This window comes from Mustela nigripes, chromosome 3 (genome assembly GCF_022355385.1).
Source record: "Mustela nigripes isolate SB6536 chromosome 3, MUSNIG.SB6536, whole genome shotgun sequence".
Taxonomy (NCBI): Eukaryota; Metazoa; Chordata; class Mammalia; order Carnivora; family Mustelidae; genus Mustela; species Mustela nigripes.
In genome coordinates this window covers 28,096,545-28,111,336 of record NC_081559.1, presented here as the reverse complement: position 1 = coordinate 28,111,336, position 14,792 = coordinate 28,096,545, and the positions used below count along the sequence as shown (strand labels likewise).

General features: G+C 38.6%; 1 protein-coding gene across 4 annotated transcripts in view; it reads left to right on the top strand.

Annotated features, from left to right (window-relative positions):
* The window catches only part of USP37 (ubiquitin specific peptidase 37), an 86,977-nt gene that overhangs the window by 14,693 nt on the left and 57,492 nt on the right, over nt 1–14,792 (top strand). For all 4 annotated transcript variants that reach the window (XM_059393470.1, XM_059393469.1, XM_059393471.1 and 1 more), the window contains 5 exons: nt 438–538; nt 3,328–3,506; nt 4,289–4,363; nt 12,843–12,940; nt 14,482–14,566. In XM_059393470.1, coding sequence (XP_059249453.1) covers nt 438–538; nt 3,328–3,506; nt 4,289–4,363; nt 12,843–12,940; nt 14,482–14,566 — 538 coding nt within the window. The remainder of the gene's footprint in view (nt 1–437; nt 539–3,327; nt 3,507–4,288; nt 4,364–12,842; nt 12,941–14,481; nt 14,567–14,792) is intronic.

Sequence of the window (14,792 nt, the reverse complement as noted above, 5' to 3'; positions counted from 1 at the left end):
GTATTTGATACACTACTTTTCCTTGTAAATTTTTTAAAAAATTATGGTTGCTTGCCATTGAGTACCAACCCATGTGTTACATGGTTCCTTGGTATCTGTTGTCCGTGTTCATGCCATAAACACATAGTCACTGAATTTTCTGTAGTGTTAATTACCAGGTATTTATATAGGAAAATTTCTAGCATTTTAATTTTGCACTTAAAATTTTATTTTTCTGTTACATCTTCCCAAATTTGTGCATGTTATTTCATTTTTTGCTTGAGAATCTAGCTCTGAATTTTAATTACTATTTATATCAGGTATACTTTCAGAAAGAATTGGTGGTTTAGCACTTTCATTTTTTTATGCATCTGTTTTTTCAGTATTCTATAATGATGATTAATCTCTTTATTAAAGAAAATGACATGGGATTATTTATTTATTTTCCCCCCTACCAGCCATGAAACCTTCTCAGGGGTCTGGTAGTTTTGGAGCTATTCTGGGCAGCAGGACGTCACAGAAGGAAACCAACAGGCAGCTTTCTTATTCAGACAATCAGGTATGTTCATTTGAATCTTTCTAGCTTTTAGGAAAAGTTATAATCAGGGTGCCTGGGGGCTCAGTGGGTTAAAGCCTCTGACTTTGGCTTGAGTCATGATTCCAGGGTCCTGGGATCAAGCTCCGCATCGGGCTCTTTGCTCAGCAGGGAGCCTGCTTCCTTCTCTCTCTCTTCCTGCCTCTCTGCCTACTTGTAATCTCTGTCAAATAAATAAATACAATCTAAAAAAAAATAAAAGTTATAATCAACTATTACTATGATCATCTTTTTTTGTTTGTTTTAAAGATTTTATTTGAGAGAGAGAAAGAGAAAGTGAGAGAGGGATTACAAGCATTGGGAGTGGGAGAGGGAGAAGTAGGCTTCCCACCAAGCAGGGAGCCTGTTGTGGGGCTTGATCCCACGACCCTGGGATCATGACCTGAGCCGAAAGCAGATGCTTAACGACTGAGCCATCCAGGTGTCTCTATTATGAACATCTTTTCAAGATTTATCGCATCCTATCCTTCTTACATGTAGTTTTACTAAACATACAATTTATGCTCTGTGTCTCATGGTCATCATTATGAACCACAGTAAAGTGTAGTTTTTAAAAGCATAGTTTTGGAGTTAGATGTGGGTTGGAAATTTGGTGCTGATACTTAGTGGTTGTGGGTCTTTGAAGAAGTTCCTTAAGTATCCTGGCCTTACTCTCCATCTGTAAAATTGGGGCAGCAGTAATATTTTAAGGGTTGTTATGAGATAATGCATGTTAAAGTGCTTATTAGCCTACAATACCATATACTAACAATGCTGTAAATGTTTCCTACTATTATTTCTGTGATGTCCTTTGGGTCTGTTGTGCATTATGAACTTTACCCCTACACTGAATGATATCAGACTGTTTTATTGAGGTCTTCTGTTTGTTTTTTAAATAGTTTCTCTTTGATAAATATTCAGACAGTCATAAGACTTCCTTTGTACTATTGCAATTTAGCAGACCTATGTCTTTGAAAATTTATTCTGTAAAGGGAAACCAGGCATAAACTAAGAAAAACTTGGAAACTATCCTAAGTAAACTGATGAGTTCTATTTGGATGTGCAGAGAGGTGATTACTTAGTTCATTTGCTATGCAATGAATAAGATTTTATTTTTGTTAATTTTTTAAATATGTTGTGGGTTTTTTTTTACATTTTAATTGAGGTATAATTGACATGCTCTAAATTGCACATACTTGAAGTGTACAATTTGATACATTTTGACTTATGTGTCTACCTGTAAAATCATCACCATAATCAACTGAGAGAACAACCATACCCCTTAAAAGTTTCCTCCTCCCTGTTTGTAATTCCCTTCCTGCTTGCTCTCTGGCCCCATCCTTAAACCACAACTGGTTTGCTTTCTGTCGTTATAGATTAGTTTGTGTTTTCCAGAGTTTCATATAAATGGAATCATTGCATAATTTTTTTTGTCTAGATTTTTCACTCATTGTAATTACTTTGAGATTCATCTGTGGGTAGAAATTTGAACTGTTAGAATATTTAAATGTATAGATGTTATCATATGTGACCAGCAAATACTTACACTCTCACAAGTAATGATTCTTATCAGTGGGATTGTAAAGTCAATATTATGGGTCATAACTGGGATTTTTAAAAAAAGGAACAGAATAGAAAATAATTGAGGAGGTATTTTACATAGTAAGGGTAAGTATTGATTTCTGAAACTTTTGGTTATTTATATGTACATATAGTAGTTGTGATGTGAAATATTTCTACTAAGTAGAGCTCATGGTCGAAAAGGTTGAAAAATGCAAAACAGTATAAATATAGTATTCTACCACATGTATAACAAAAAGGATAAAATTACTTTACATTTGCATTAAGAAGAATACTTATAAGGGACAAGAGCATGGGAAAGAATTGAATATGTGGCAGTAGGTGAAAATGAGACATCCCAGGAAATGGCTTTGATAATAGTATTTTGATGTTTGAGTCTTGAGACTGTATCACCCATTTGAAAATAAATTCTAACTTTTTGAAACTGTTCATTCAGGTGATCTCAGAGATTTTTTTCTTTTCTATGCTAACGTATGTAATTCTGTAGAAAGAAAGAAATTGGAAATTTATTCTATAGACAAATCACATAGCTTTTAATCTAGTTATGAAATTTACTGGCAGAATGCTGGTCAAAAGCACTATTTCCCAACTAATATGTTTAAATTGCTGTATTCACTCTGAATGTTCTTGCTATGTCTTTAAGGTAGATTATTTGATTCATTATCTGCCAGGGGACTCTCTCTTACATTCATTCTCCCCATCAAAAGTTATATGCGGTATTTATAACTTTGCATTTAAGTTGTGGCAACCAAATGTCATCGTTGCTCCTGTTTCCCACACTGTGTCACTTTATCAAAAGCATAATTGGATTTTTTTTCTCTGAAGATTTGTTTTCATCCTCATCACTAGAATTACATAGTGGGTATCTGAGTCTTTTCTTAATAAGTCAGGTATTTAAAGCAAATTCCTTTCTGCCTCTAGTCATATTGTGAAAATTTTAAATTTATAGGCATGCTAGAAGAAAATAAATGTCAAGTTCAATTTCTGATACAGATTGTACATTACAATCAGTGAGAGTACTTTAAAAAAAAAACTACTTATGAATGGGCTTCACCCCAGGCCAATTAGCCTAGAATGTCTAGAGATGGGTTTTCAGTTTTATTTTTTAAAAATTGAGTCCACATGGGAATCAGTGATCTAAAAGCTTGCCAGTTAATTTGAATATTTAGCTATGTTAAACTTTACTCTTACAGGCATCTTCAAAAAGAGGAAGTTTGGAAACTAAAGATGATATTCCATTTCGAAAAGTTCTTGGTAATCCAGGTAGAGGATCAATTAAGACTGCGACAGGAAGTGGAATAACTGTCACCCGGACAATTCCCTCTTTGACATCTACATCAACTCCTCTTAGATCAGGGTTATTAGAAAATAGGTATGGAAGACTTACTTTCTTTTTCTTAGTCATTAGCTGTGGCTATTTATAAATGTCTTTTTGGCCTTTTAGAAAGGCAGATACTTTGAGAAAAGGGAGATTGTCCAGTTCATAAAGTATGTTAGAAGAAACTATACATTTTATTAAAAATATATTTTTTTAGTAGGTAATTAGTAATGGGTTTTTTATGATTTATGTCAGCGACAAATACTGAGTATGCAGATATACAGTATATATCTTTTTTTTTTTTTTTAAAGATTTTTATTTATTTATTTGACAGAGATCAAAAGTAGGCAGAGAGGCAGGGAGGGGGGGGGGGTGGGGAAGCAGGCTTCCTGCGGAGCAGAGAGCCCGATGCGGGGCTCGATCCCAGGACCCTGAGATCATGACCTGAGCCGAAGGCAGCAGCCCAAACCACTGAGCCACCCAGGTGCCCCTACAGTATATATCTTTTAAAGATTTTATTTATTCATTTGAGAGAGAGAGAGAGGGAATGCACAAGTGGGGGAGAGGGAGAGGGAGAAGCAGCAAAGCAAACTCTTCATTCTGCTGGGAGCCTGACAAGGGGCTCCATCACAGGACCTGGAAATCATGACCTGCGCTGAAGGCAAACGCTTAACCATCTGAGCCACCCAAGCGCCCCAGATATATGGTATATTAATCAAAATATGGTTTAGAGAACTAAGCAGTAATCACAGTTCCTGTCCTTGAGTATGTTGGTTTATACTTTTTAATGGTGTGAATTATGACTTCTTAAAATAATTTTTCTTTGTCCTCTACAGGACTGAGAAGAGGAAAAGAATGTTATCTGGCTCAGAACTGAATGAAGATTACCCTAAGGAAAATGATTCATCATCGTAAGTTGCTTTAAGAGCCCCTATGGCACTAGGGGTGCCTGGGTGGCTCAAACCGTTAAGTGTCTGCCTTTACCTCAGGTCATGATCTCAGGGTCCTGAGATTCGAACCCGGAGTCAGGGTCCTTACTCAGCAGGGAGTCTGCTTCTCCCTCTCCCTGTCTGCCCTCTGCTCCCTCCCTGCACTGTGCTCTTTCTGTCTCTCAAATAAATAAAATAAAATCCTTAAAAAACAAATAAAAAAACCTTTATGGCACTAGGTCAGTGTTTCTTATAATGGAAAGTACACTCACTATGGAAAATTGGTGGTGGGGAGAGGGGTTCAGTTTATGAGAATTCTAAAGATAGAATAGAATTTAAAGTATTTTGGGGGCACCTTGGTTACTCAGTTGCTTAAAGGGTCTGCCTTTAGCTCAGGTCATGATTTTGGGGTCCTGGGATGGAGCCCTGCATTGGCCTCCCTGCTCACCAGGGAGTCTGCTGCTTCTCTGTCTCCTTCTGCCCCTCCACCCGCCTCATGCTCGCTTACTCTATCTCAAATAAATAAAATTTTAAAAAAAGAATTAAAAATATTTTGGTGATGGTAGATTACAGGCTTCATAGAGTATTTGGCCATTGCTGTTGCTCTGCTTATTTCATTGCCCTTCTGCCATCCTAGCTTTTTTTAATCTGCAATACTTAGAGGAAGAATAGAATTAAAGAACTCTAAGCAGATGTTTGTTTTTTTAATTTTTAAAAATCTTTTTAAAGGTTTATTTATTTGAGAGAATGTACATGAATGAGGGGAAGGTAAAGGGAGGGGAGAAGCAGATTCTCCCCTGGGCAGAGAGCCCCATGTGGGGCTCTGTTTCATGACCCTAAAGTCATGACCTGAGCTTAAACCAAGAGTCAGATGCTTAACCGACTGAGCCACCCAGGTGCCCCTTATCAGATGTTTCTTGTTGGCTGCTCTTCTGTTGTGAATTCTTTCCTTCCCTTTGCGATCTCCCCCAACCCATGAAAAGTTAGCCTAGGAGTAAAAGGATGTGAACCTAGGGTGCTTGGGTGGCTCAGTCAGTTAAGGATCCAACTGTGATTTCAGCTCAGGTCATGATCTCAGTGTTGTGAAATTGAGCTCCATGTCGGGCTCCATACTGGGGGTGAAGCCTGCTTAAGATTCTCTCTCCTTCCCGCACCATCCCCACACCCCCACCCCCGGCACGTGAGCATGCTCTCTCTCTTAAAAAAAAAAAAAAGTGGTGGGGGTGGGGGTGTGCTGTAAACCAGACATGGGTTCTAGGCGAGGAACATCAATCTTCTAGAGTTATTTTCTGGTTGAACAAAAGAGGGTAGACCTACAGCAGGACAGTCACCAACTTGGTCTCTTCCTCATCATGAGGGGGTTTGGTTTGGTTTGGTTTTAACTGGGGGAGAATATTTACTACACTGTTATGAAATACCTCAGTTAATACCTTTTTTTTAAAAGTTTTTATTTAATTTCCAGTCAGCATACAGTGTGATACTTACGTGTACAATTTAGTGATTCAGCACTTACGTACAACACCCACTACTCATCACAACACGTGTTCTCCTTAATCCCCAACCCCTTTTTAACCCATCTTCCCACCCACCTCTCCTCTTGTAACTATCAGTTCTCTATAGTTAAGAGACTGTAGCCTGTTTTTTGATTTTCCTCTCTTTGTTCTCTAGATCGTTTCTTGAATTACACATATGAGTAAAATCATATGGTATTTATCTCTCTGACTGACTTATTTTGCCTAGCATAATACTCTCTGGCTCCCTGCACATCATTGCAAATGGTCAATTAGTACCATAACAAAAATCAGTTGATAGTCAAGGAACTGGTATTGTAGGTTAAAGGTCACCAGAAGGAAGTTGGGAAAAAGCTAAGGAAACTTTATGTATTTATGGGAATTTTTGTTCTGCTGCTATAATAGATGTAAAACTGAGTAGGTGATAGGACTGGTGTGACATGTGAAACTACAGTCACCATGGACTCAGATTCTTTCTATCTTACTGATCTGTAATTCTTAATAACTAACGTCCACTTTGTGAACCAAGATAGCTGCTTCAGCATTCACTTTCATTTCTGCATGCCTGTTGGTGGGAATGGGGAAAGAAACAAAGGCAGGGCATATTGCTTTCCTTTATGCTGGAAATTGTACACACCACTTCAGTGCACATTGGCCAGAATTTGGTCATATGGTTATATCAAATTAGGAGAAACTCTAGAAAATATACCTAGCCTAGCCCAAATTCTGTTATGGCAGAACGGTACGGTTGTTATTTGGGAACAACTGACAGTCTGCTGTAGTTTACCCCTGTGGCCATAGAAATAGATCTGTTAATTGTTCTTCCCATAGGTTTAGTCACTGTATCCAGTTCAGAGTCAGGATCTCTGGGTGATGTGCAGTTCTCTCCATAGGTCTAAATGTGCCTTCAACCATGTGCCTTATGGTCTGTTACCTAAAAAAACCCCTAAAAGCCAAGTTCGTCTGTATTCCCCACTCCCATGTCCATACATATATCATTATACATTGCTGCCATAGGCGTAGGATAACCACAGTAAAAGTTTCCATTTAGAAAAGACAAGAATAGGAAACGTGAATTGCTGTTCTGTAGCAGCAATAAAATCTTGGTAGGCAAAGGTTGTGAAGACGGTGAAAGTAGCAGAGTAAGTTCTTGATTAGTCCTTGTAGCAGTCTCTGTTCTATCCTCTGGGAGAAACTCCCTTCCTCATTGTACTTCATTTGACTCCTAACTTTGTCTTCTGGTAGATTTCCTTTGTCTGTTATCTTTCAAGGCCATCGGTGAAGTGGATCTTGAAGACTGTTCTTGGGGCCTTGCAGCTTTTGTAGCCTGCTTCATGCTGATATAGTTCTGGGAGTTTGGAAGTATCCAGAAATCTAGGAGTTCTGGAAAGCTAGAAGTTTCTTTAAAGGTAGAGCAAACAGGATTTTATAGGCTTGAGAAAGAATTGGGACCAAAATTTTTGTTGTTTGGATTTTTTGTTTTAATAAACTCTTAAGTTTTGAAATAATTTTAGTTTTACAGAAAACGTATGAAGACAATATAGAATGTTGCTGTATACCCTTAATCGTGTTTCCTTTAATATTAACATGAGTTCCCCCCCCCCCCCCCAAACTATTTCCTCAGTTACCTCCTGTCATTGCCTCAGTTTGAGAATCTGAAGCAATTGGATTTTTTTGATCCCATATGGTCTCAAATTACCAGACAGTTTCAATTCTGGGCCTTACATTCCTTGATTGTAAGGTGGCTAGCCCTTACCCAAATTTATCTTTCTTGAAAAGGACCTTGCTGAAACCACAGAGCAGTGTTCTTATTGGTTCACTTTTAGAGCTGTAGGTTCAGTAAGTATGCAGTCTGCTTCTCAGGACTGCAGATAGCAGGGTTGTTTTGGTTTTTTAAAAATATTTATTAGAGGGTATTAGGGAGGGCACGTATTGCATGGAGCACTGTGTGTGGTTCAAAAACAATACTGTTATGCTGAAAATAAATATAAATAAATAATAAAATAAAAATTTTAAGAAGTGGAAAAAAAACATTTATTTGAGTGTGCATGCATGCACATATGTGAGTTATGGGAGGGTCAGAGGAAGAGGGGGAGAAAGAATCTCAAGCAGACTCCCCACTGTGTGCAGAGCCTGATATGGGCCTTGATCTCACAACCCTGAGATCATGACCTGAGTTGAAACCAAGAGTCAGACACTTAACCAACTGAGCCACTCAGGGACCCTTACAGATAACAGTTTTATAAATATTTTGGTGCAATATAACAGTCCTCATTGGCTTTCCAGTATGTAATATCTATGTCCTTACTCTCCACCTTCCTACTGTGGCTAGTGCTATGTAGTTCAGGCTTGTTATGGTAGCACCCCGTTCTACTAACAGCATTTGTGGATTCAGAGACTAGTTGTAGGAAACAAAATTCAGTTGCCTAGTTTACACACAAAGATGTTTGCCTTTAGAGACTATGAAGTGATTTAGCCTGTGGGTTAAACTTTCAGAATGATTTTCAGAGCTGTGCCCCAAGATCAGGTTACCAAAGATGCTGCTGGCTGTCATCAAAGTGAATAGCTGAGTCGGAAACTGTCATCTTGGAGCCATGCTTCCACTACCAAGATGAGAAATCTTTAAGGAGAAATCAGACACCTCCAAAATGATTTTTGCCATCACAGAGAGAACACATGACCTCTGCCTTACTTCCGCTTTCCAGCTATTACTCAGTTATATGTAATTATCTTATTTTACATCTTGAACACATATCTTCTCTTACTTCACATCTTGAACAATAACTAGGAAGTGGAGTGTTTTAGCTTTCTGAGTTTCATGGAACAGATGCACCAAAAGGTAATTGTAATAGCGTGTTGCCTGCCAGTTCACCACATTCACCACACTTTGGGATCACCCCACTTTATCCACTTAGAATTCTGTCCTGTGAGCCCTGCATTTCTGATCTTTGTTCTGGGCTAATAACACTTCTCACAATATTACAGTTAGATTTTTTCAAGTTTGAGTTTCCTAGAAGACTCTAGATTAATATAGTTGTACAAGTGACTTGTTAAGAAAGTGCTCATAGGAGAGATCAAAGTGAGGAAAGTAAGACAGGGAAGGAACGGAAGCTGGAAGTCTATGAGGGTGTCTTTCAGGGAGAGTAGGCTTCATCTTGATCTAGCAGGGGGCGCTGGGCCTGTTCCAACTTGAAGTAAGGAAGGGAGCTTTCATGTTCTCATACTGTTCCATCATTAGTTCTGTGGCTCTGCCCGTTGGGCAAAGTATTTTAAGTAGCCCAAAGGCAGTCCTCTAAAGAAGAACTGCAGGTGTGTTGAAACACATAGTCTGGAAGCGTGAACACTATAGAAAGGGGTCTGAAGGGCTCTGGTAGAGCATAAGTATTAAGTTCATTTGCTGTTATCACAGATTCTTCACATTGATGGTGCCCAAATTCTGCATGAAAAAAAAGGGAGGATTAGAGGGATGAGCAATAGACCTTTTTGTCCTTATTTGTATAGATAGCCTTGAGGTTGTAACCAATGTTACCATCTTTTTCTTCTGCCATTTATTCTAGATTTGCTGCATTCTCCATTAATACTTCTGCTGGTCTTGGTGATTTGCCTAGTGATATGACTAAGATCTTCATCCTTGTGGGGATGAGCCCCTGATCACTATGTGCTTGTGCCGGCGATGGTTGCTGAAATTGCCCATTTGTAGTTAAAACTGAATGTGACAAACACTAAGAGATTCCCTAGTAAGTCCCCGTTACTCCCTATTCCTCCTGCCCTCGTTACCTAGCATCAGCCATGTACCTCCTTATAATAATCAAAGTCAGTTACTTCTGATAGTATGGCAGTTCCCTTCTTTGCCTGATGCTCTACCAACATGAGGAGCCCAAAATGAGTAGCAGCTGTAGCTATAGATTAAATGGGATTCTTACTGTCCCCACAGGTGAAAAAAAGTTCCCCCTCTGGGATCCAGGACCTGATTGTTTGATGTCTCTTTAGTGAAGTTCTCTGATGAGCATTAGTATGTGAAAAAGATCCTTACCCTTTGTACACATTTCCAATCGCTTCTCGGCCTTTTGGCTAATATGAAGTGTTCACATTTCCATATGGCTATTCATATACCTCTTCCATAAATCATTTCTCCTTGATCTTTCAGGCTTGTTACTTGCAGGCTGCTGACTGTCCATGCAGATTTTTCTGTCTCTCCATCCTGTATCTAGGAATCCATGGCCTACTCTTTTCTCCACACAAAGTGGATAATGAAGTGTACCTCTCAAAGTCTGCACACTAGAGGCTTTCCTTTCACCGCTGTCTTTTTGGGCAGCCCCCTAATGGGTCTGTAATGCAGCAGCAGTTCATTTTTATCCTCTAGCAAGACAGCAAGATGATGTATCCATGAATTAAGCCAAGTTTTTCTTCTTTCACTTGGTTATAGAGAGTATTTATAAAGCCTGTTCTTGTTTCTTATTCCTGCTTACTTAGAACTCATCCCAGGTATATCACTTCCATATTAATGCTGCATTACTTTTGTAACTTCCTGGTCTTACGGCTCTTAGGAGATGTTAGCACCCAGTTCATGATGCCTAGCTCTGACTGATGACCCATAGTCATAGTCAGTCTCTTCCAGGCCTTAGTCCTATGCCAGGAGTAGTGTTAAGGAGTGTGTACTTTCTTTGCTGGAAACAGTCTGGTCTTGTTCTTAAATCCTAAAGATCTGGGCTGCAGCTATCTTTGGATGAGTGATTCTTCATGGTATTTTTTTCTTTAAGTTGGTAGTTGGCTCAACTGAATCTATCATTATCTCTGTTGAGCAGATCAGTACTCATAGCAACACCCAACCAGTTCTGTAGTCTTTATGGTTATTATTCCATATAACATATATCAGTTACCTGTGGCTGTATAACAGACCACTCCAAAACTTAGTGACTTAAAATAGTAACTGTTGGGGCACATGGGTGCTCAGTCGTTAGGATTCTGCCTTTGGCTTTGGTCATGATCCCAGGGTCCTGGGAACGAGGCCGTGCCAGGATCCCTGCTCAGCGGGAGGCCTGCTTCTCCCTCTTCCACTCCCTCTGCTTGTGTTCCCTCTCTTGCTGTTTCCCTCGCTCTGTCAAATAAATAAAAACTTTAAAAGGAAATAGTAATAACTATTATTGCCCATGAGTTGATGGCGACTTGAGTGGTTCTGCTTGTCAGGGCCAGAATTGGCTGATTGTGGCTCGGTTCTCTCATTTTCTCATGCACATGGTCAGTTGTTAGTTTGCTAGTCGCTGGTTGGTGCACAATGGCCTTACCCATATGACTGGCCATCCATCGGCTGCCTATTGGTTGGGTGATGAGGGTGATTGGGCCATGTGTCTTTCATCATCTGGTGCATTGCTGAGAGCTAGTCACATAACAATGTCAGCGTTCCAAGAGAGTGAATGTAAATTTGCAAAGTGCCTGTAGCCTTACAATCAGGACTTATACACTGTTATGTCTTTTGGAGTCTCTTGGGGAAAGGAAATCACAAGGCCAGGCCCATTAAGGAATAGGAAAATAGATTAGATGGCGTTTCTTGATGGGGGATCTAGGGTCAAAGAAAGGAATAATTTGGGATGTATTTTAAATTTTTAAAATTTAATATTAATATTTATTTTAATATTTTAAAAATAAAATGTACTTGTTTAAAATGTACAGTTCAGTAATTTGGGGTAAATTTATTGAGTTGTGCAGTTGTGACCATAATCTAGTTTTAGACCATTTCTGTAACCCCAATAAGATCCATTGTGTGATCTACCACATTTCTTAAATGCTAGAGATACTGCATGAGCCATATTCTCTTCTCGTTTATCCCATCCCAGTTCACTACAGATGAAAAATCACGGTAATTGTAAACTATAAGGTCCCAAAGGTGTTATCGCCAGCAGTGGGATTTCTGTTGCTATTGTCAAATAAGTAGTCCAGTTCCAAAATACTCTCCATAGACATGTGCTTCCTAGGCCCATTTCTAGAACCAGCTGTTGTAGATCAAGTTCTCCAGAAGCAGACGCTGAAATGGAGATTTTATTAAGAAAGTACACCCAGGGGATACCAGGAAGGGAGTGGGGAAAGCAAGTCAGAATTAAGCCTGAGTGTGTTCTCACACGAAAATCAAGCAGAGGTTTATATAACAGAGGTTTATCTATGGGGTGCCTGGGTGGCTCAGTGGGTTAAGCCTCTGCCTTTGGCTCAGGTCATAATCTCAGGGTTCTGGGATCAAGCCCCACATCGGGCTTTCTGCTCAGCAGGGAGCCTGCTTCCCCCCCCTTCTCTCTGCCTGCCTCTTTGCCTACTGTGATCTCTCTCTGTCAAATAAATAAATAAAATCTTCAAAATAAATAAATAAATAAAGAGGTTGATCTAATTCCAGAGAGAAAATCTGTTATATAAATTTCACCTTAAAAAAAAAAAATTTTTTTTCACTTTAACTTTTTCTAATCCAGGGTAAGCGAGCTGGGCTCTTTGACCTTACCTAGTGTAGGCAAAGGATCTCTAGTAGCTTGAGGACAGTCTGTGAAAACCCTAAGTACTCGCTGTCAAATACATACCTAAATTGGCGTGGAAGAGAGGACACAAAAATGGGGTAAGAGGGAATCTGGGTAGAGTATCTGCATCATGTGCCACAGGCTTTATGCACGATGGTGGTCCTAAAATTAGCACTTTTAATCAAAGTACAAGCATATCTCTGACTGGTCCCATTCCACTTGTGTAGGTTCAAGTATTTGGGAATAATAGATGGGGGAAATGCGACTTAAGAAATTTTTAACTGTATGTGAAATGTAAATATTCTGAAATGATAACTATGTCTTTATACACCTGTGTGTGTGTATATGCGTGTGTATGTGTGTGTGTGTGTGTGTGTGTGTGTATGTGTGTGTGTGTGTGTGTGTGTGTGTGTGTGTGTGTGTGTATATACTGAACTAAATCATTAACTGTAGGAACAACAAGGCTATGACAGATCCTTCCAGAAAGTATTTAACCAGCAGTAGAGAGAAGCAGCTGAGTTTGAAACAGTCAGAAGAGAATAGGACATCAGGTAAGTATTTGGTCTTAATATAAGATCCTCATTTATTATATGATGTGTTGTTTTAGACTAGAAATAAAAACCTAAACTGAGACATACCTCTCTACATTATTCAGGAGTACTGCTTGATTCAGTACTAGTTATTAGGTGCCTAATTTGTATCCAGTACTTGGCTAAAGTATTAGAAATGTAAGGGAATTTTTATTCTTTTAACAAAGAATCTAACCTTTACCTTCTTCCCTGTTTAACTGCCTAAAATTAAACTCTCATTATCAAAAGTACCTGGATCATAGAGTGAATCCAAGGAGTTAAAGGGGCTGAAGCTGAATTTTATCAGTGTTGTTACATGTTAGAAGTTCCAGAAGATCTTGGAATTATGGCCTAAAGCAGTTGTTAAGCTCATCTTGTTAAGCTCATGCTGTTTTTACAAAAACTAAAAGACAGTCCACGAGTTGATGTCAGTGTTTCCCACATTTAACATACCTCTCTGATCCTCTGAACTCCTTAGAGACTCATCCGTGTGGCATTCATTTGAATGTTATATGTCAGCTGGAAATTAAATTGAAGCAAACTAAAATATGGCATGATTTTGAGAGTTTAAGAGAATTCATTTGATTAGGACTCTAGGAACCTTCTTCTTTTAGTGGTATAGGATTGTGAGATCCAACTCCTCCAGAAAAAAGGATCTAATATAATTCTTACCTCTGAAATAATAATACATCACATTAACTCCACTTACGGGTTTTCAGCTTTTATAATCAACCTGTAATTAGAAAACAGAATGCTGGGGTGCCTGGGTGGCTCAGTGGGTTAAGCCGCTGCCTTCGGCTCAGGTCATGATCTCAGAGTCCTGGGATCGAGTCCCACATCGGGCTCTCTGCTCAGCAGGGAGCCTGCTTCCTCCTCTCTCTCTGCCTGCCTCTCTGCCTACTTGTGATCTCTCTCTGTCAAATAAATAAATAAAATCTTTAAAAAAAAAAAAAAAAAAAGAAAACAGAATGCTTAAAGATATAATAAGCCTTAATAATGTTGAAGTTAAGGTATGTCTTTGAAAAGTTGATGTGGAAGAGGAGGGAGAAGGAAGTAAGTGGTCATGTGATAAGAAGGTTCATAGAACCAAATGTAGAAGCTTTAAGTGTGTTAAAGTTACAAAGGTAATTAGTGAAACTAACAAGAGAATAAGGAGAGAAGAGAACAAGAATGGGGTGATGTAAATGAGAAATTCTAATTTTTCATAGTGGAGGTAACTGATAACTGTTTATAATGAATAAATTAAATAGTAGAAACTATCTATATGAAAGAAATGAGGAAAACTTAAGTTTTAAAAAATGGTTAGAATTTAGAAGCATAATTTGTAGAGTTTTGGGGCAGGAGAATGTTCTTTGCTGTTAATAACATTTCCAAAGTGTTGATCTTTTAACATGCATCTATATTACTTTGATGAAGAAAAAGGGGGGAAAAGAGTTAAATATGAACAGGCCTAATGCATAATTTTATGACTAAGTGAACTTGAATGGTTGATTCAAGAATTAAATTTTACCTTTTTCTTTAAGGGCTTATACCTTTACAGTCATCATCCTTTTATGGTAGCAGAACTGGATCCAAGGACTACACCTCTGGTAGCACTAATTTAGACAGGTATGTGTTGGTTATATACCTTGTGAAGAACTTGAAGTGCTCTCTTCTTCAGAATATTGAATTAAGGGGGTAGGCTGTCCATTATGGGCTTAGAGAGTACTTTAAAATGACAAAATTGATGAGAATCCGAGACTCAATGACATTTTAGATAGTACTATAGAAATGTTTTAATTTTCAGATGTTTCTTTGAAAAAAAATTTTTTTTTTTATGTTCATCAACAAATGA